The sequence below is a fragment of the Chrysochloris asiatica genome, unplaced genomic scaffold (genome assembly GCF_000296735.1).
Source record: "Chrysochloris asiatica unplaced genomic scaffold, ChrAsi1.0 scaffold00128, whole genome shotgun sequence".
Lineage (NCBI taxonomy): Eukaryota > Metazoa > Chordata > Mammalia > Afrosoricida > Chrysochloridae > Chrysochloris > Chrysochloris asiatica.
In genome coordinates, this window is record NW_006408646.1 from 9147782 (window position 1) to 9167848 (window position 20067).

Consider the following 20067-nt stretch of genomic DNA (forward strand, 5'->3'; position numbering starts at 1 on the left):
AGGTTGTTGTTGTTAAGTGCCATCAAGTTGGTTTCAACCCATAGTGACTCTCTATAGGGTTTCCAAGGAGCAGCTGGTGAGCATAAACCACCGACCTTGCAGTTCAAATAACTTTGCAGTCTGATGCATTAACCCACAGTGCTACACCAGAACTATAAGGTGCATTGTATCATATGTTGGTATAGCGTTTAATGTTATATAATTATACCCCTTACATGGTGAACACTAAATTGTGTGGTCAGAAAGTATGGCTTGATTAGAGATGGGGCTGGCTGGTGCAGGTTGTTGTTTTCAAAGTCTCAGGAGGAACTGAAACTGAGTTTGTTGATTTACTGGTGCCAGCTAAATTTTACGTCCTATAAACACCCAGATTCGAGAACATTGCTCTCCAGATGCCATGGAAACATTTATTTCCACTAGCCTCACCATAGGCCAAAGATAATTCCTTGCCTTAGCTTCTACCTCTGTATCTGGAGCAGCGCCCAGACCTCATCCTTTGGTATTGTTAGGGTGTGGATGTGTCCTTGGTTTCTCTATCTAACACCATGGGTGTTGCCCTTGTTTCCTAAACTGCAGTTCTGAAGAGATTGAAAAATACTAGGAAGCAGGCACAAATATGAGTCCCTGATACCTGGTGGATCAGTTAGGAGTCAGACCAAGAGCTGGAAGACAGGGTCCTTTCTTTAATGGTGATTTGCACTTTCAAAGCACTCTCCTCATCTCTGGGACTTTGAGGAACTTGCTCAGTTAGAGCCAGGACTCAACGCCCACTCTTCTGGCTCCCAGCCCAGTGCTCTTTGTCCTGCTCTATGTAACCTGTAATTAAATGAAGTTATTCCTTACCGAGCTCTGGTAGCCTAGTGGTTACGAGTCAGGCTGCTAACTTCAAAGTCAGCAGTTCAAAACTACCAGCTGTTGTGCGGGAGAAAGATGAGGCTTTCTGCTCCCGTAAAGATTTATAGCCTCAAAAATCCTATACAGGGTTGCAGTGAGTTGGAACCGACTCTATGGCGCACATCCCTTACTGGGGGACTGCCACTGAGCCTTTTAGAATTGAAATATGTTCATGTGTGTTACTTCATAGTGAAAAAAATGAAATAAACCTGAGCTGTCTTTACTTTTTCTCTCCACAACCAGGAGAAGAACTGTAGTCACGAAGTGACAGTGGTCCTATTTTCTAGAACTTTCTATGATGCAAAATCTATTGGTGAGTAGCTCTTTTACTTACTTATGTTATGTTTTCATACCCCTTTGTCTGCATCAGCCATCCCTTTTCCACTTCTGCCCCTTCCTTTGTGTGTCTCCATCTTTCCTACCTTTTCTGTTATGAGAACTGCGTGGAATAGAAACCATAATAATTCATTACTGGGTGGATTCAAGAAATTAGTGAATTGCACTTCATCTTAAAACCTACTTAATAGATACATTGTCATTATTCACTTATTTTTGTGTTTGCAAATCTCTGGGGGGGCCGTGCTGGTAGAGAAAATGTGAATTTCTCTTTTCATTCTGATCTACAGACTTTGTTTTCTCGATTTCAGATGAGTTTCCTGAAGTAAACCGAGCTTCAATTCGACAGGATCACAAGGGTCGATTCTATGAAGACTTTTACAAGTATGTTTGAGCGTTTCATGCTTTTTGTTGTTTCTTTTCAAGCTTGTTTTTTTTTTTTTTTAACTGCTTTATTGTGGAGTAATTTTAAGTCCCCATAGATCCTTCATTCCAAACGAAACCCGTTGCTGTTGAGCTGATCCTGACTCTTAAGCTACTTTATAGGACAGAGTAGAGCCACCCTAGAGGGTTTCTAAGGCTGTAAATCTTTATAAAGCAGACTGCCACATCTCCCATGGAGTGGCTGGTGGGTCAACTCCAAGCAGCTGAACACGAAATCATTGCCCCACCAGGCCTCTCACTGATAGTCCTACTCTAGTAACTGTTCTAACAGCTAAATCTTTAAGTACATCCTTAATCATTTCTTAGGGTAAATTCCCAGAAATGTAGTTATTGGGTCAAAGGTATTCTATTTTTGTGAAGAAGCCAAATGACCCTCCAAAAACACTGAAGTTGAGAATTTTATTTTCCTAGTATCAATGAATGATGCATTTTAACCAGTACTGAATACTCTTTCTTTTGTTGGTTGGTTGCCAATTAGATAGGAGAACTATTTCACTGAGTGCTATTGTTCATTTATTAGTGAGAGTAAGCATTCCCTCTGCCGCTGCATTTTTCCTTTGTAAGTTGTCTATTTATCTCCAAAGCTGATCTCTTCATATTTTTTTGTTTTATTCTTAGTGTTATTTTCTATTATAGAAAGAAGCACTTTAAACTTTGTGGCTTACGTTTCTCCAGACCTTTTGTTTATGATATTTAAAAATTGATATAATTTGTTTTGGTTTCTATTTATTTTTTAATAATATCAAACATACTTAAGTTGAAAGAACAGTATAGTGAACCTCCATGTACCTATTGTCCATATGTAACCATTATAAAAAACTTTATTTTTGATAACTATATAGTATTTTTGACATATTCTGCCAAATTTTATTGTAATTTAATCAATTCTTTATTGATGTTTAATTTTTCTAGTTTAAAAAATATTCATACTACTGATTTTATATATCTATCTATATATCTATATCTATATAATCACATCTACCTGTTTCTATGTATCATTATTGTTAAGTGCCGTAGAGTGAATTCCGACTCTTGGCGACCCTGTGATCGGGTTTCTGAAGAGTGACTGAGGAGTTTGAATCACCAACCTTTCAGTACAAACTGACCTTGCAATCCATCCAGTACTCATCCTATAGTGCCACGCCAGGACTTCCATGTACATATATATGTGCATGCATACTAGTCCTGCTAGCATAGTGAGTTGGGCTGCAAACCACAAGATCAGCAGTTCGAATCTACCAGCCACTCCATGAGACAAAGATAAGGCTTCTTCTGTAAAGATTTACAGCCTCAGAAACCCTATCAGGGTCACTATGAATTGGAGCTGGCTCCATGGCACAGTCACCACCATTATACATATATATTGATATTGTTATGTACTACCAAGTTGGTTTCTACTGATAACAAATCTGCACACAGAAGAAAATACTGTTTGGTCCTGCACCATCCTTATGTCTGGTAAAATTGAGTCCATTGCTGCTGCCACCATAGCAGTATAGCTTGCTGGTATTCTTTCTCTTTTTCACCAAATCTCCACTTTACCAATCATGATGTCCCTCTACAGGGACTGGTCCCTCTTGATAACATGTATAAAGTATGAGAGATGAAGTCTCACTGTCCTGGCTTTTAAGGAGCATTCTGACTGTATTTCTTCCAACACAGATTCTTTTATTCTTCTGGCAATCCATGGTACTTTTAATATTCTCCTCAAACATGATAACGCAAATGCATCAATTCTTCTATGGTCTTCCTTGTCCAACTTTCACATGCATATGAGGCGATTGAAAGTATCATGGCTTGCGTCAGGTTCATCTTAGTGCTCAAACTGACATCTTGGCTCCTGAACACTTTAAAGGGGTCTCGTGCAGCAGATTTGTCTAACGTAATACGTCATTTGGTTTCTTGACTGTTGCCTCTGTGATTGTTTGTTGATTGTGAATCTGAGGAAACTGAAATCTCTGACAACTTAATTCTTCTCTCCATTTATCATAATGTTATTTGTTGATCCTGTTGTGAGGATTTTTCTTTTTAAACATTGAGATGCTATTTAAGATGCACATATTGGTAACCATGGTTATGAATCAGGCTGCTGATCTTACGGTCAGCAGTTTGAAACTACCAGCTGTTCCATGGGAGAAAGACGAGGCTTTCTACTCCCGTAAAGATTTACAGCCTCAGAAACCCTGTACAGGGTCACTATGAGTCAGAACCGACTCCACGGCATATAACAACAACAACAATCCAGAGGAAAGAAAGGTGATGGAAATTGTGGCTATTTGGATACAATTAGTCCAGTGGGCTAATGGACCATGGGAATACCAATCTCCATGACCATGAAACAGAAGAACTAGGTGATGCCTGCTTGCCATTACCAGTTGCTCTGAGGGATCACATTAAATGGTTCTGGATAAAGTGACAGAAAATGTACAACACAACTCAAAATCATAGAAAGGACCAGGCTTACTGGTCAGATAGAAACTGAGAGAGCCCTGAGATCATGGCCCTTGGTTACCCTTCAGGTCTGGAACTCAATTCATTCTAAACTGAACTGAAAATTCATGGCTTAATTTTCAGCCAACCAATAAATTGGCATATGGGGGAACAACCCTAGTGAGGTGTGCACATCATGGAATGATCAACCATTCAAGATCAAAAGGGCAGCATTTACCCAAGGGCAAAGTTCAGAAGGGTTGGGAAAGAAGGAAGAATGGAAACAAGAAACAGGAAGGAGGTGGGATAAGTGATGTTACACTGAGGGGATTATAATCATTGAGATGAAACAAACTGTATGATTTGTTGAATGTAAAACTAGTGGTCTGCTCTGTAGCCTTTCATTCATTAAAACGATGAAAAGTTAAAAAAATTTAATAAAATATATTCCTAGCATTGGAATTATTGTATTAGAGGAAATGTAGAGTTTTCTTCTTGTCAGTCTTTCTTTCAAGAAGTATCTTCTGTTCTTCCAGCCACTCCAGGCTGGTTAGAGTTTTCTTTTTAAATTAGAATTTTATTTTTTTGGAATGTGATTAAATGTTTCAAATTTTTAAAGGTACAGACGAATGTCAGCAGATTTCCATCCATTCTTTTTCCCTAGTGTCGACCTGGAATGTACATTGCACATATATGTTTATAGCTTATGAGGGGGGCTTTTTTATTTATTTATATTTTCTCATTTTTATTTTAAATTTATGTGACTCTTAATGTGACATTTCTATCATAATGCTTGTTAGATGCACTTGATTTGGTTTCTTATTATTCTGAATATGATAGTTATTGTTTTGTGGTACTTGCTGTTTAGATGGTTAATGATCTGAACTCTGGACATCCTATCTTCTCCTCTTCTTGGATCTTGAAAAAGATGTGATGTGGTATATGTTGTGGCTGCTTGATGCATATTTTCTTTCAGAGTGGTGGTGCAGAATGAGAGACGAGAAGAGTGGACTTCACTTCTTGTGACCATCAAGAAACTCTTTATTCAATATCCAGTGTTGGTGCGACTGGAACAGGCAGGTACTGCATCTGTGTAATACAGCATGGGGTGGATAAGGTAGCCCAGGGACTGAGAGATGAAGAGTTTCATGCTTGCTTCCCCTTCCATTGTTGTGTGTAGTTTCTGCTTTTGATTAGGGTTCTGTTGCCAGATGGGCCCAATTGTTCACTGTATTTAGTAAGTTCAGTAGTGTCACTGTAGAGGGTGGGGCCCGATAGAGCCAGACACCTTTTTGTTGTTCTTTAAGGTGGTCTTCTTTCATAACATGTTTTTGTTTGTTTACATCTATTGCTTTAGAGGGTTTTCCTCAAGGAGACAATTCTACCTCAGCACAAGGAAACTACCTAGAGGCCATCAATCTCTCATTCAATGGTGAGTCACAGCACCAACCACAATATGTTGGCCTTCCACATGCATGTGAACTTCTTTTTACTAAAGGCCAAAGACCCAGATCTAGTTGATCTTCCCCCACCGCTGAAATGAGTTGAAATCAATACTCTATGATTGGGTAATTCTCATGATCAACATTTATCTCTTTTGTCTGCGTTGGGAAATTACCTTGTGTTGCAGACCGTGTAAGACTAGTCAGAGGTTCGAGGCCCTCTAGGGCTGAGTGTAACCAATGAGGCCACTGGCAGTTAATGGAAAATTGCTTTCATCTTAATATTCAGGTATATATATTAAATTAATACACTGGAGCCTTTGAAAATCCACAGATAAATGTGATATTTTCCTAAAGCCGAGACTAAAGGTTGCAAGGTTAAACCTTTCTCCAAAGGATTAACTAAAAATATCTTAGCTACTTCTCGGTTCTTTGTTCTATAGACAAAGAACCCATCCTCCCTAATCCCTTTTCCAGTTGCAGCCCATTCACCTGGGCGTCTCCTGCAGAACTCTCACCTTCCCCCAACTGACCTCAGGGGCTATAGATATGTTAATTGGGCCTGAGAATCCAAGTTGCTGGCCTGGGATTCGAACCAGTGAAGTACAATGTAGTTACCTGAATGTCTGGAAAATTACTGATGTTAGCTGTATCCTGTTTTAGTCCCTCCCAACTTGGTGTGAAACTCCTCCCCTAAATAAAACAGAGGCCTGGGCCTCCCCAGGTGTGCATTACTGATTGGAAGGCATGGAGTAAAGATTGTGGTGCATTACTGGTTGGAAGGCATGGAGTAAAGATTGTGGTGCATTACGGGTTGGAAGGTATGCATTAAAGATTGCAGGGCAGTGAGTCGCTGCCTGCAGAGGCCATGATGCCTGTAGTCCCAAGCCTGCCCACCAGTGATGTATCCACCCTGGCTTTGGGGTGCCTCATTGTCTCCCTTCTTCTGTTTGTCTGTGTATTCTTTCGCTATCCCTATCGCCGCTGGATCTCCCCTCCTCGTGAACCAAACACGTGTGACAACTATGTCGAGGTCAGACCCCGACAACCTTGCTATTTCTTACATGCTTCTCATGGGAGTCTAAAAGTAAAGAGCTGAGTGAGTCTTATTTGAGTTCTTTCTTTTACTAAGAACAGTGCCCTTATTATTTATTCTCCCCCTCCAACCCCAAGAAAAAATTCAAGCCTTGACTCACAATATTGAAGGATTCTATGGGAAAAATATTGAATGATGCACAAAGCATAAAAAGACTATGGAAGGAATAGAGTCACTGTACCAAAAAGGAATGATCAATGTTTAACCGTTTCAAGAGGTAGTGTATGATGAAGAGTTAATGATACTGAAGAAAGAAGTCCAAGCTGCACTGAAGGCATTGGCAAAGAACAAGACTCCGGGAATTGATGAAACACAAACTGTAATCTTTCAACAAACTGATGTGGCACTGAAGCACTCCGTCATCTATCTATGCCAAGAAATTTGGAAGACCTGTCTCAACTGATTGGAAAAGATCCATGTTTGTGCCCATTCCAAAGAGAAGTGACCCAATGGAATGTGGAAATCATTGGACAATATCATTAATGTCGCATGCCACTAAAATTTTTTTTTTGTTGCTTTTATGGTTTTATTTAGAACAAATAAATCTCAAAAACAAGCTGCACAGGCTGGCATTGGGATTGGTGACTCTGACAGCCTGCTGGACTGCTCTTCCCACGATGGCTTTTTGGTTCTTGGAGGAAACGTTGTGAGTGATCTCTGCGCAGTAAGATCTGTTGATATCAGTAGCACTACCAGTTCTTTGACATCGTGGACCAAGAAAGTACAGAAACCACTGGGTGGCATGTGTTTTGTCTTTTTGTTGCTCCCTTAACCCATATTAGGCATTAAAATCTGACCTTGCATCTTCTCCACACCCTGTTGTCATTGCCTCTGGACTTGAGCCAGTTATGTGTAATTTTGACATAATGATCTGATTGCTGCTGGATGAACTTCTTGGCCCTCTTTTTGATGATCTTGGGCTTCACCAGGAGTCTGAGGGCAGCCATGATGCCGATGGAGATGGCTGCTTCCTCTGTAGGCAGCGCTGAGAAAGAGACACAAGTCTAATTTTGCTAAAGATAATCCCAGAACTGCTGCAACAGCATATTGACAGCAAGCTGCCAGAAGTTCAAACCGGTTTCAGATGAGGAAGTGAAATGAGATATATAACTGGTGATGTCAGTTGGAGCCTGACTGAAAGGAGAGAATACCAGAAAGATGTTTGCCTTTGCTTTATTGACTATTCAAAGGCTCTCAATTGTGTGGATCATGACAAGCTATGGACAGCATTTTGGAGAATGAGTGTTCCGGGAAACTTAATTGTGCTCATGAGGAAGCTGTATACAGACTAAGAGGCAGTTGTTCTAAAAGAACAAGGGAACACTGAATTGTTTAAAATTAGGAAAGGTGTGCTCCAGGGTTGTATTTTTTTTTTTTTTTTACCATATTTATTCATTCTGTATACTGAGCAAATAATCTTAGAAGCTGGATTATATGAAGAAAAACGTGGCATCAGAGTTGAAGGAAGATACCTTGCTCGTTTAAAGTGAAGAGGACTTAAAATACTGATGAAGATCAAAGACTATAGTTGTTGGTATGAATTGCATCTCATTGTAAAGAAGACAAAAATAATCACCATTAGACTAATAAATGACATCAAGATAAATGAAGATTGAAGTTGTCAAAGTCATTATTTGCTCGGATCAACCATCAACACTCATGGAAGCAGCAGTCAAGAAATCAAATGACGTATTGCACTGGGCAAATCTGCTGCGCAAGACCTCTTTAAAGTGTTGAAGAGCAAAGATGTCAGTTTTAGGACTAAGGTACACCAGACTCAAGTCATAGTATTTTCAATAACCTCATATGCATGTGAAAGTTGGACAGCGAATAAAGAGGATCGTAGAAGAATTGATGCATTTGAATTATGGTGTTGGAGGAGAATATTAAAAGTACCATGGATTGCCAAAAGAACAAAAGAATCTGTGTTGGAAGAAGTACAGTCAGAATGCTCTTTAGTAGCCAGGATGGCCAGACTTTCGTCTCTCATAATTTGGCCATATTATCAGGATGGACCAGTTCCTGGAGAAGGACATCATGCTTGGTAATGTGGAGGGTCAGCGAAAAAGAGGAAATGAATTGGCACAGTGACAGCAGCAATGGGCTCAAGCACAGCAATGATTGTGCGGTTAGCGCAGGGCCTTTGTACTGTTGTGCGTAAGGTCACTATGAGTCGGTACTGACTTGATGACGCCTAACAACAACCACCACCACACCCCCCAAATGTTCCTGATTAATTAAGTAAATTGGTTTTCCATTCTACTTTTTAAATTACAGAAATAAGTCATATCACTAAAATTAAAAAAAATAGAGAGGCATATCAAGTGAAAAATGAAATCTTTACTGTCAGTCTCTTTTCTAGAGGGACCAGTATTAACAGTATGCTGTGATTTCTTGTGAGATTGTTTCTGTCATTATGTGGGTGATACTTTTGTTTGTGAGAATAGCAGGAATCTGCTGAGTTACTGTGAAAAGAGAACTTTATTCTAAGGATCGAGGTGATTGGAGAAGCAGCCAGAAAGCTTGAATGCCATGTTGGAGGATGAGGACTGATGGCTCTGGGAACCACAGCAGCAGGAATTCTCAGAACAGCAGTCAGCTCCCTGCTGCCCTTTTCTGAAGTCTCCTTTCCTTCTAACGTCTGATTGACCCAGCTCGGGTTAGGTGCTTTTCTGACCCTGGCCAGTGACGGGCTGTGTGTTGTCACTTCACTGTGTATTTGTACCTAGGTGCTGGGCAGTTTAGAGCCTGTTGTCTGCTTTAATTAATAAATCCTTGGTCATACTTAAATAACACTGACTATCCAGAGTGAGAATTGCAAGGCCTAGAAATAAACATGTTAAATATTGGTTTAAGTTAGTATTTGACTCTTGTAAGTTTCAATACATTTTCATTTATGGCTAGAGAAGAGTGGACTTCTTGTGACCATTAAGAAACTCTTCTTTCAATATCTAGTGTTGCTTCAACTGAAATAGGCAGGTACTGCATCCATGTAACAGACAGTATATGAAATTACTGGTGTGAAATTTCAGCATGTAAGGTTGTACAAGGCAAATATTGGGCACCACTAAGGAGATTTAACAAAGGTGACAGTGACATAGTCCTGTGTTCAGCAGTTCTTAATGTAGAAGAAGAAATGCATATGACTTACTAGAATTCAGGTCAGAATGTGCCAGTCACTATGAAAGAAATATAAAGTCCCCTGAGATCACAGAGGTGACTGCAGAGATTGGCTTCCAAAAATGTATAGTGTCTTCATTGAGGAATTTTTGTTTCCTTTCAAGTGTTTGACAAACATTACATCAACCGCAACTTTGACCGGACCGGGCAGATGTCTGTGGTGATCACACCTGGAGTCGGTGTGTTTGAAGTGGACCGCTTACTTATGATCTTGACCAAGCAGCGGATGATAGATAATGGTAATGTTCCCTGGTTTGTGGTCTGTCGCCTTGTGTTCATAGCCTGACTGAGAAAGAACTCTAAGTTTTCATTGATGCTCAGAGAATGAGACCCAGAAAGTACTGTCTTTCACAAATTCTGAGGGTGTGAGTGTGTGTGTGTGTGTGTGTGTGAGGGGTGATAGGAAGAATTCTGTGGTCAGATTGGTTTGAAAATGTTGGGCCATACAGAGTTAGTTACTTCCCTAAATGGCAGGTCTTCCTGAGAGTGTTTTTTTCTTAAAAAATATTAGTCTATCTTGATGATATCTAGTGTGGATGTCTGGTACACTGAGTTTCCCAAACATATTTGACACTAGAGGACACATTTTGGAGGGATTGTTTCAAGAGACCCGTGTGTACTAATCCATTTTGGGCAGCACCATCTGGGTCACCTAGTCCAGCCTTCCTGCCCAGATGTGCCATGCACCCTCTCAACTCCTACATTTGATTTACATTTCCCCAACAAGATAGAATTGGGAAAGTAAGCCCTGATGGCCAGGAAAGTGATGAAGATTTTTTTTTTTTTTTTTTGCTATGAGCCACATGGTCGGTGGTTTGAACCCACCAGTCACTTGCTGGGAGAAAGATGAGGCTTTCTGTTCCTGTAAAGAAACCCTCTGGAGCAATTCTACTCTGTCCTGTGGGGTCACTATGAGTGAGTCAGAAGCGGGTCGACGGCAGTGGGGGTTTTCCTTGATGGCCCTAAAACTTTAGTAATGGACACTTGGTTGTCTTCTTAAAAATTATCACTGTCAGGCAGTCAAAGGCTTATAGTCAAACAGTAAATAGTGGCAGGTATGATGAGACTTCTTGGTAAAGAGGAAAGAGAAAAAACGCACCTGTTTACTTGTTGGCTGTGTAGGCCACACTGCTAGGGTTGCTCACGGTAGGAAGGTAAGTAATGAAGCTGTACTTCATTCTCTGACCCAGTTAAATAACATCATTAATATAGATGGGGACACTTATCTCTGCCTCCTCCTTCCCCTGCAGCTCTTTTTGTCTTTTATTTTTTTAGGCATTGGTGTGGACTTAGTGTGCATGGGGGAGCAACCATTACATGCGGTCCCGCTGTTTAAGGTAATTCGATTTTGATTTATTTCTCTGAAGGCCACTTTCCAGCACGAGATTGTTGGCTGCCATCTTAAGCACAGCAGTCCTGCACCGTCCCCATGATGGGCTGCGAATCTGACCGTTTTCTGTTTTCATTGACTGATTTTCTGAAGTAGATAGTCTGTCCTTTCTTTCTAGCATCACTGATTGCTCTGCGGAAACCTGTTTGGCATCTTAGCAACCTCAGGCCTTCTATGGTGGGTGGGTTGTGGAATCCAACCTGGGTCTTCTGCATGGAGGAAAACTTCTAGCACTGAGCCCCCGGTGCCTCAGGGAAATTGAAGAATAGTTAGGAACAGAAAAGCTGAGGTGGTTCCACTTTTGCCTCCTTACTGTTTTTTTCTAACTGATTCAGTGTCAGCTTACCTAAGAAGCAAGGTACTGTAGTGAACAATTTCACATTTTTTTTCACATCAAAAATTCTATTTATGGGTGTGGCTGGTATGTCTCTCATAACCTCACAGCATCTTCCTCTGGAATCAAAGCCTCTTTTCAAATCCTTATCAGGATGGCGTGCCCAGTGAAGAAGGTAAACACATGCTTAGTTGTGCTTCCTTACTAATCTGTAGTGAACAGTTTCACGTTTTTCACCACATCTGAGTATGTAAGCACAAATCCATGTTTAGGTTGGTCACTGAATAATCTGCCCCTGAGCTAATCTGTGCACTGCCTTTTTCCTTTCAGCTACATAATCGGAGCGCTCCTCGGGATTCTTGTCTGGGAGATGACTATAATATTCCTCACTGGATAAACCACAGGTGGGCACAGTCTAGATTAATATGAGCTGATAAGGGTTTGGAGTAACTTCCTTTCCACTTTCTCTTCAGATTGCTTAAATTCTTATTATAGCACTAAATCGTTAGAAAAATTCAGAAACAATGTTCTAACACTTGCTTAAAGATTCTCTACGTGTAAGGCAGTAGCAGTAATATAAGCATAGTATATAATGAGAACAAACAAAAAATAACACAAATTCTGAAGGACTTATTACTACTATTTTCCCAGTTCTTCCTCTTGTACGTTTAACTCTGTTGGCTTTGGCTTTCTTTGCATTTCCTGTGGGAAAGGGAATAGGAGGAGAGCCATGGATTAGAGCAGACCAAAGTTGTACCCAGGCTTGTGGCAGAATGATGACCTTCTCCATTTGTAAAAATTTCCGTTCCTTTTTGTCGCATGGGACAAGGTCTCAGTATGCCTGTGGCTTTTAGCTCAGGTGTGGCTTGTCTTGTCCCTCTGCCTGCACCATTGCCTTGTCCCTGTCTTCAGCCTTTTTGACTTATTGCAGTCATGTTAACAATAATCTTACTTGTTTGTCTCTCTTTAGTCTTACCGTCAGTCGTCCTTTTTATCCATCCTCAGCAATGTTCATATTTTGATGTTTTGGGCCAGAGTATTCTTTGTTGTCGGGGTCTATCTGGGGATCAGCAGCATATTTGGTCTCCATGAGATGCCCATACAACTCACCCCCAAGTTGTGATGATAAAAAATGCTTCCAGATGTTCCCACATAACACCTGGGAAGCAAAATTGCCCCTGTTGAGAGCCATTGCTTTAGAACAATGGTTTTCTTCTTTGCTTCCTTTCCCTTCTTTTTCTCTTGGAGAGCCAATATATAAAAACAGTAAAAATATCAGTGTTCCTCTAATGCCAAGGAACCCTGAGCACCTGGGGGCTGGTGTCTGACAATCTCAGAGTCATTATTGTGAAAACCAAATCTCACTGCTCTTTTCATTTGATTCCTCCAGCTGGCTTAACACCCAAGGCCTCCTGTCCCCTCACTTGGCCCTTTTTCATTCTGCATAGCAGATGCCCGTATCACTTCTGGTTCTCTCTTCCTGTCTTCTCCACCTATCCTTTCTTTTGATGATCGTGTATTTATCCTTTAAGACCCACCCCAGCTCTCTCTCCTCTTTGAAGTCTTCTCTTCAGATCATTCTTCCCTTCTTTGCATTGCCTGTCTTAGGCCAGAACACCATGATGGACAGAAGACCACTTGGCTCAGGTCTCAAATATCATAGAGCTTGTAGTTTTGGCTGCTGTTTACTTGCAAATCTTGCTGGAGACCAGTTTGAAACGTCATCAGGAATGGTGATTTTAGCCTTGAGTTATATTTATTTTTTGTGCATGAACCCTATCGCCACTGCTATGAATTGTTTATAGGTGAAGAACCAATTGCATGATTGTTTGGCCAGCTTAGTAAGGATGGTATGATCCAATGTCAATCTCCTGCTCTGAATATAGCCCTCTCCACTCAGGATGCTCTGAGATACCCTCTATTCTTTCTTTCTTTACACATGTTGTCCTTGCATTGCCTGATGAAGTCACTTTTTTTTTTTTTTAACTTTATAGTGTAAATTGAATGTAGGTTTACAGATAAGATCATCTGTTTTACATTCAACACAGCATACACTTTGTTTCATCTCAGTGATTGCAATCCCTTCCATGCAACAACAGTTATCCCGCTTCCTTCCTGTGGTTCCTGTTTCCATTCTACCTTCCTTTCTATCCCTTGTCAACTTTGTCCTTAGGTAAATGCTGCCCTTTTGATTTTGACCTTTCCATCATTGATAGTGAGCATACCTTACTAGTGTTGTTGTCCCCCTGTAAACCTATCTACTGCTTGGCTGGAAGTTGGACCACAAGGGTGAGTTCTTTTCCAGACCTGAAGGGTAGTTGAGGGCCATAGTTTCAGCTTCCTCCAGTCTCTTTCTGCCCAGTAAGCCTCATATTTAAAAAAAAGTATTTTGAGCTTTGTTCTACATATTCTGCCACTCTATCTGAGACCTTTGAATGTGATCCCTTTCAGAGTAGTTGATAGTGGTAGTGGGCACCATCTAGTTCTTCTGGTCTCAGAGTCATGGAGGCTGATGTTCATGTGTTCCATTGGACTTATTGATCCCAAGCCTCTTCAATTCTCATTACTCTTCTTTTTCTGCATATAAAGAGCAAAAGCTCATGAGCTTTTAAGATCCCAGATTATGCTCACCAAAGTAGGATGTAGAACATTGTTTTTGTGGACTGTGTTATTCCAACTGACCATGGTGTCCCCTGAGACAGTGGTCCTGCACCCCCAGGCACAGCAACTCATTGCCTTAAGATGTTTGATAATATCTAGGGAGTTTTCATCATTTTGCCCACTGTATGCTCCACCACATTCATAATATATCTTTTTTTTTGTTAGCCCTCTATTTTTGGATCTATTTGTAATCTTTTACTAGGCATTCAGATTCAGATGCCAGTACAAAAAAGCTACTGTTTCATTATACACTGTATTTCATGATTTCAAGTTTGCTTCAGTAAATAAGTTAGCAAGTAACTGTTGCATACGCTAAACTGCATATGGATTTAACTAGCTACATTCAAGTATTGCTATTTCCTCAAATTTTACATGAACATTTTCTGGTATCTTCACTTTATTTTTCATCTTTAATTGTCCATTTGATGCTCCTTAAGATGGAGCATGATGTGACGATGTCAAATGTTTTGTTATGTATATATTTGTCACAGTAATAATAATACTAAAAAGAGATGATGGATCTGTAAGTGAGAGGTTTTAGGATCTGAGGACTAGGAGGGCCCAAGGCCTGCTTTCACATTTCACTCTACTCCTTGTTTGCCTGAGCCCCTCAGAGATGGGGACAGGAAGGCTGTGTCTGAGATTAGCAGCCCCTCACGGGGGCCATTGTTCTCATCCAGTTAGCAGAGTAGCTTCATAAGCATGAAGTGTCCCTGCTAGAGTAAGATTGGAGACCTTGTTAAGCATAATCAAATGGTCTTCAGTGAGGACTTAATATCCTGTCATGTTACTTTTAAGTTTAAAATATCAATAATGAAAATTGATTCTGCAAAAAAGTGACATCAACCACTCTTCCCACAGCCCTCTCTGTTTCTTATTAGAGTTCTATGATTCATTGCAGTGATCACACAGCAGTCAGATGCCATGTTCACACTTATGGGGTTTATTAGGGAAGTTAGCAGTCAGAAATGCTCACGGCACAGTGTTCTAGTCAAGACAACCTCTTCTCAGCCATGCCTACAGTAGGGCAGTATTCTCTTTGTCTGGCCAGAGTTACAAAGCTCATTTAGGGCTGCTGACAAATGCCCACAGGATACACCACTCTACCTGAAACATCTGGCTGGAGGCTCCCCACTCTGCAAGCAAGCCTCTTGCCCGAAGTCATTCGGCTCTACTTGCTCGATGGGCTGAGAAGGCCACAGCTCTGTCTTGTGCTCTTGTTCTTGGTTCTCCTGCTGCTCTTCTGCTGTTTTTCTGGTGTTACAGTTTTCTGACCCTCGGTTGAGGAGGTTCAATGCACAGGAATCTTGGGGTCCAAAGGATGTACTCCACTCCTGGCTATTTTTCTTTGATGGTAGTGCGAGTCCTCCTTCTGCTTGTGAGATGGTTCAGTTTATACTTAGTAGGAAAGAAGTCCTGGCTGTGGCGCTGTGGGTTAATGTACCAGACTGCAAAGTCGTTTGAATTGCAGCGTTGGCGGTTCAAACTCACTAGCTGCTCTTCGGAAACCCTATACAGGGTCGCTGTGGGTCAGAACCGACTTGATGGCATAACAACAAAGGATGGCAAAATTGTCCAACCACAACCTTGTTGACAGTCCTCACAACTGAATTATCTAATCCATCAGCATCTTTCCCCATCTTCTCTTATTTAGACCCATCAGGAAAATGTTGTTCAGTTGGGGTTTACGAAGACTGTGAGTAGAAGAGACATTAAATAATTCACTGCATTATAGATTCAAGCCATGGTATTTTCAGTAACCTCATATGGATGCGAAAGCTGGACAGTGAATAAGGAAGATTGTAAAAGAATTGATGCCTTTGAGTTGTGGTGTTGGAGGAGAATACTAAAAGTGCCATGGACTGCCAAAAGAACCAATAGATCTGTTTTGGAAGAAGTGCAGCCAGTGCTCCTTGGAGGCCAAGATGGCTAAGCTTTGTCTCTCATACTTTGGACATATTGTCAGGAGGGAACAGTCGTTGGAGAAGGATGTAATGCTGGGTAAGATGGAGGGTCAGAGAAAAAGAGGAAGACCCCCAACGAGATGGATCAGCCAGGTGGCATCATTGATGGACTCAAGTGTGGCAGCGGTAGTGAGGTTGGCCTAGGATTGGACATTGTTTCGTTCTGCTGTGCATGGGGTTGCTATGAGTCAGTTCCAACTCGATGACACCTGACAACAACAACAACAAGAGATTCAAAAGGAATCCTGGTGTGGTGCTGTTGACTAATGTGTCAGACTGCAGTCATTTGAACTGCAAGGTTGATGCTTCAAGCTTACCAGCTGTTCCTTGGAAACCCTATACAGGGTCGCTGTGGGTCAGAATCGACTTGACGGCACTTAACAACAATAGATTCAAAAGTAAATATCAGTTATATATGAATTAAAGAGCTCTGGTAGAGTAGTGGTTATGAATTGGGCTGCTAACCTCAAAGTTGGCAGTACGAAACTACCAGCTATTCCACGGGAGAAAGATGAGGCTTTTTGCTCCCGTAAAGATTTATAGCCTCGGAAACCCTGTACAAGGTCACTATAAGTCGGAACTGACTCCATGGTACTTAACAACAACAACAACGACATATATGAATTAGGGACTCTTGGTGGGGCGCTGTAGGCTCTACACTGGGCTGCTAACCAAAATGACATGATGGCACTTAACGACATATATGAATTATAAAACTGGGAATTATGGGATACCACAGGATTCTTCAGTAACCCTATATAGGAATGCTATGAGTCAGAACCAATTTGATGGCCTTAACAACAACAACAACAGGATATAGCTACACTCTATGTTGGAGACAGTGTAGATCATCCAGTTACATTGTACAAGTGAAGAAACTGAATTCCTAAAAGGCTGGGGTTTAACAGCACATTTGTGACAGAGCAGCAGTTATTTGAAATCACAATATTCAACTGTTTTTGACCTGAGAGAGCAATAGTTTCCTACAGTTCAATCTAATAGAACCCTATTCTCCTAGCCAACATCACTGTACCCACCAGATCTTTTGTAATTAATGTCTGGAAAGAATAGCATTACTTGAGAGATCTTTCCTTGCTGCCATTGCATGAGGCAAAATTCTGGTGTTGGTTGGACTAGTCCAGTTATAATAGGACTCTGTAGCTGACAGTCTTATTTTATTTTGATTTTTTATGTTGGTGGGGAGTGGAGTAAGGAGTTAGAGTTAGAACTATGACTAGGTCTAGGCTAGACCTAGGAGTTGGTTTAGTGTTAGGGGAATGGTTAGGACTAGGGTTAGTGTTAGGGTAGGTGTTGGGCTAGGGTTAACAGTAAGACTTGGTCTAATTTTAGGGTTATAGGTTTGATATAAAGTGTTAATAAATGCCATCTAAGTTCAGGATGGGATATGCAGATGATACAACCTTGCTTACTGAAAGGGAAGAGGACTTAAAATAATTACTGATGAAGATCAAAGGCTACAGTCTTTAGTATGGATTGCGCCTCAATGTAAAGAAAATAATTCTTATAATTGGGCCAATAAATAACATCATGATAAATGGAAAAAAGATTTGAAGTTGTCAAAGACTTCATTTTGCTTGGATTTACAATCAACACTCATGAATGTCAGCAGTCAAGAAATCAAAAGATTCATTGCATTGGGCAGATCTGCTGCACAAGACCTCTTAAAAGTGTTTAAAAGTAAAGGTTGCAGTTTGAGGACTAAGGTGTGCCTGACCCAAGCCATTGTATTATTTAGTAGCATCATATACATGTGAAAGTTGGACAGTGAATAAAGACGACCATAGAAGAATCAATGCATTTGAATTATGGTGTTGTTTAAGATGATTTAAAGTACCATGGGCTGCCAGAAGAACAAACAAATCAACGAATCAGTCTTGGAAGAAGTGCAGTCAGAATGCTCCTTAGATGCATTGGACATATTATTAATAGGGACCACTACTCATCTGTCAATTTGTCGTACTGTGGTGGATTGTGTGTTGCTGTAATGCTGGAAGCCTTGTCACTGTTAACTTTAAATACCAGCAGGGTACATCCATGGTGAACAGATTCAGTTGAGCTTCCAGATTGAGACAGACTAGAAAGAAGGAGAGGCAGACTACTATTTAGCCTTATGAATAGCAGCGGGACACTGTCAGATAGCACCAGAATATTGAATATTGAAGCATGATGAACAGCACCAGAATATTGCCAGATAGAGTGCCAGAAGATGGGCCCCTCAGTGGAAGGCACTCAAAATAATGACTGGGAAAAAAGACCTGCCTCATCAAAGTAGAGTTGACCATGATAATGCAAGTAGAGTAAAGCTTTCGGGATCTTAATTTGCTGATGGGACACAACTCAAAATGAGGAGAAACAGCTATAAATACTCATTAATAATCAGAACATGGAATGTACAAAGTATGAATTTAGGAAAATTGGAAGTTGTCAAAAATGAAATGGAACGTGCAAAGAAAGATATCTGAGGTATCAGTAAGCTGAAATGGACTGGTATTGGCCATTTTGAATCTGACAGTCATCTGGTTTATTATGACAAGTTGTATAGCAATGGCATCACATTCATCATCTAAAAGAACATTTCAAAATTTGTCTTGAAATACAAAGCTGTCTGTGATAAGATAATATCCAATTACCTACAAGGAAGACCCTGATGTGGCACTGTGGATTAATGCATGCTACTGCAAAGTCAGTCTGAACCACAAGGTCAGCAGTTCAAGCTCACCAGCCGCTCCTTGGAAACCTTATATAGGGACCCTAGGGGTGGAACCAACTCAATGGCACTTAACAACAACAAGGAAGACCAATTAATACCACTATTAATTCAAATTTATGTACCAACCGCTAAAGCCAGAGATGATGAAATTGAATTCTACCCACTTCTTCAGACTAAAATTGATCAAACATGCGTTCAAGATGTGTTGATAATTACTGATGATTGGATTGCAAAGACTGGAAACAAAGAGGATCAGTTGTTGGAAAAGTATGGCCTTGGTGATAAAAACGATGTTGGAGATCACATGATAGAATTTTGCAAGACCAGTGACTTACTTGTTCATTGCAAATATCTTTTTAAAACTATATAAAAGATGACTGTACACATGGACCTCATGAGGTAGAATGCACAGAAATCAAATTGATTACATCTGTGGTACTAGCTCCATATCATCAGCCGAAATAAGGCCAGGGGCAGACTGTGAAGCAAATCATCGATTGCTCATATGCAAGTTCAGACTGAAGGTGAATAAAATTAAAACAAGTCTGTAAGAGCCAAAATTTGACCTTGAACCTATCCCACCTGAATTTAAAATAATCTCAAGTGCAGATTTGATGGGCTAGACTCTAATGACTGAAGACTAGAGAGTTGGAATGACATCAAGAATATCACAGTGGAAGAAAGCAAAAGGTCATTAAGATGGCAAGAAAGGTAAAGACAACAATGAATGTCAGAAGAGACTGAAATTCACTTACTCAATGGCACCCAACAACAACAACAGTCATTAGGGACCATTCCCTCGATAAGGACATACTGCATTGTAATGTGAGGGTCAGCATAAAAGAGGAAGACCCCAACTAGATAGATTGACACAGTGGTAGCAACAACTGTGAGTATGGTGCAGGACTGGGCAGTGTTTCATTCTGTTGTGTATAGAGTCACTATGACTCAGAACTGACTCAGTAGCACCTCACAACAACATATCTGGTGGAGTTCTAGGTGAGATTGTCATGTTTGATAATCTCAGGTTGTTGTCTGTTGTTGGTTCTCTGTCCAGAAATATTTTTTGTAAACAATCTTGTGGTCTTATGTGTTTCATGTGCTAGTAGGAGAGTCCTAGAGTCCATTGATTATCTTTTTAAAAATTTTTATATTTAATGTTTTT

General features: G+C 40.5%; 1 protein-coding gene across 6 annotated transcripts in view; it reads left to right on the forward strand.

Moving 5' to 3' along the window:
• The window catches only part of DEPDC5 (DEP domain containing 5), a 151484-nt gene that overhangs the window by 31101 nt on the left and 100316 nt on the right, over nucleotides 1-20067 (forward strand). For all 6 annotated transcript variants that reach the window (XM_006869286.1, XM_006869282.1, XM_006869283.1 and 3 more), the window contains 7 exons: nucleotides 1138-1207; nucleotides 1542-1614; nucleotides 5081-5184; nucleotides 5462-5536; nucleotides 9927-10061; nucleotides 11098-11159; nucleotides 11877-11950. In XM_006869286.1, coding sequence (XP_006869348.1) covers nucleotides 1138-1207; nucleotides 1542-1614; nucleotides 5081-5184; nucleotides 5462-5536; nucleotides 9927-10061; nucleotides 11098-11159; nucleotides 11877-11950 — 593 coding nt within the window. The remainder of the gene's footprint in view (nucleotides 1-1137; nucleotides 1208-1541; nucleotides 1615-5080; nucleotides 5185-5461; nucleotides 5537-9926; nucleotides 10062-11097; nucleotides 11160-11876; nucleotides 11951-20067) is intronic.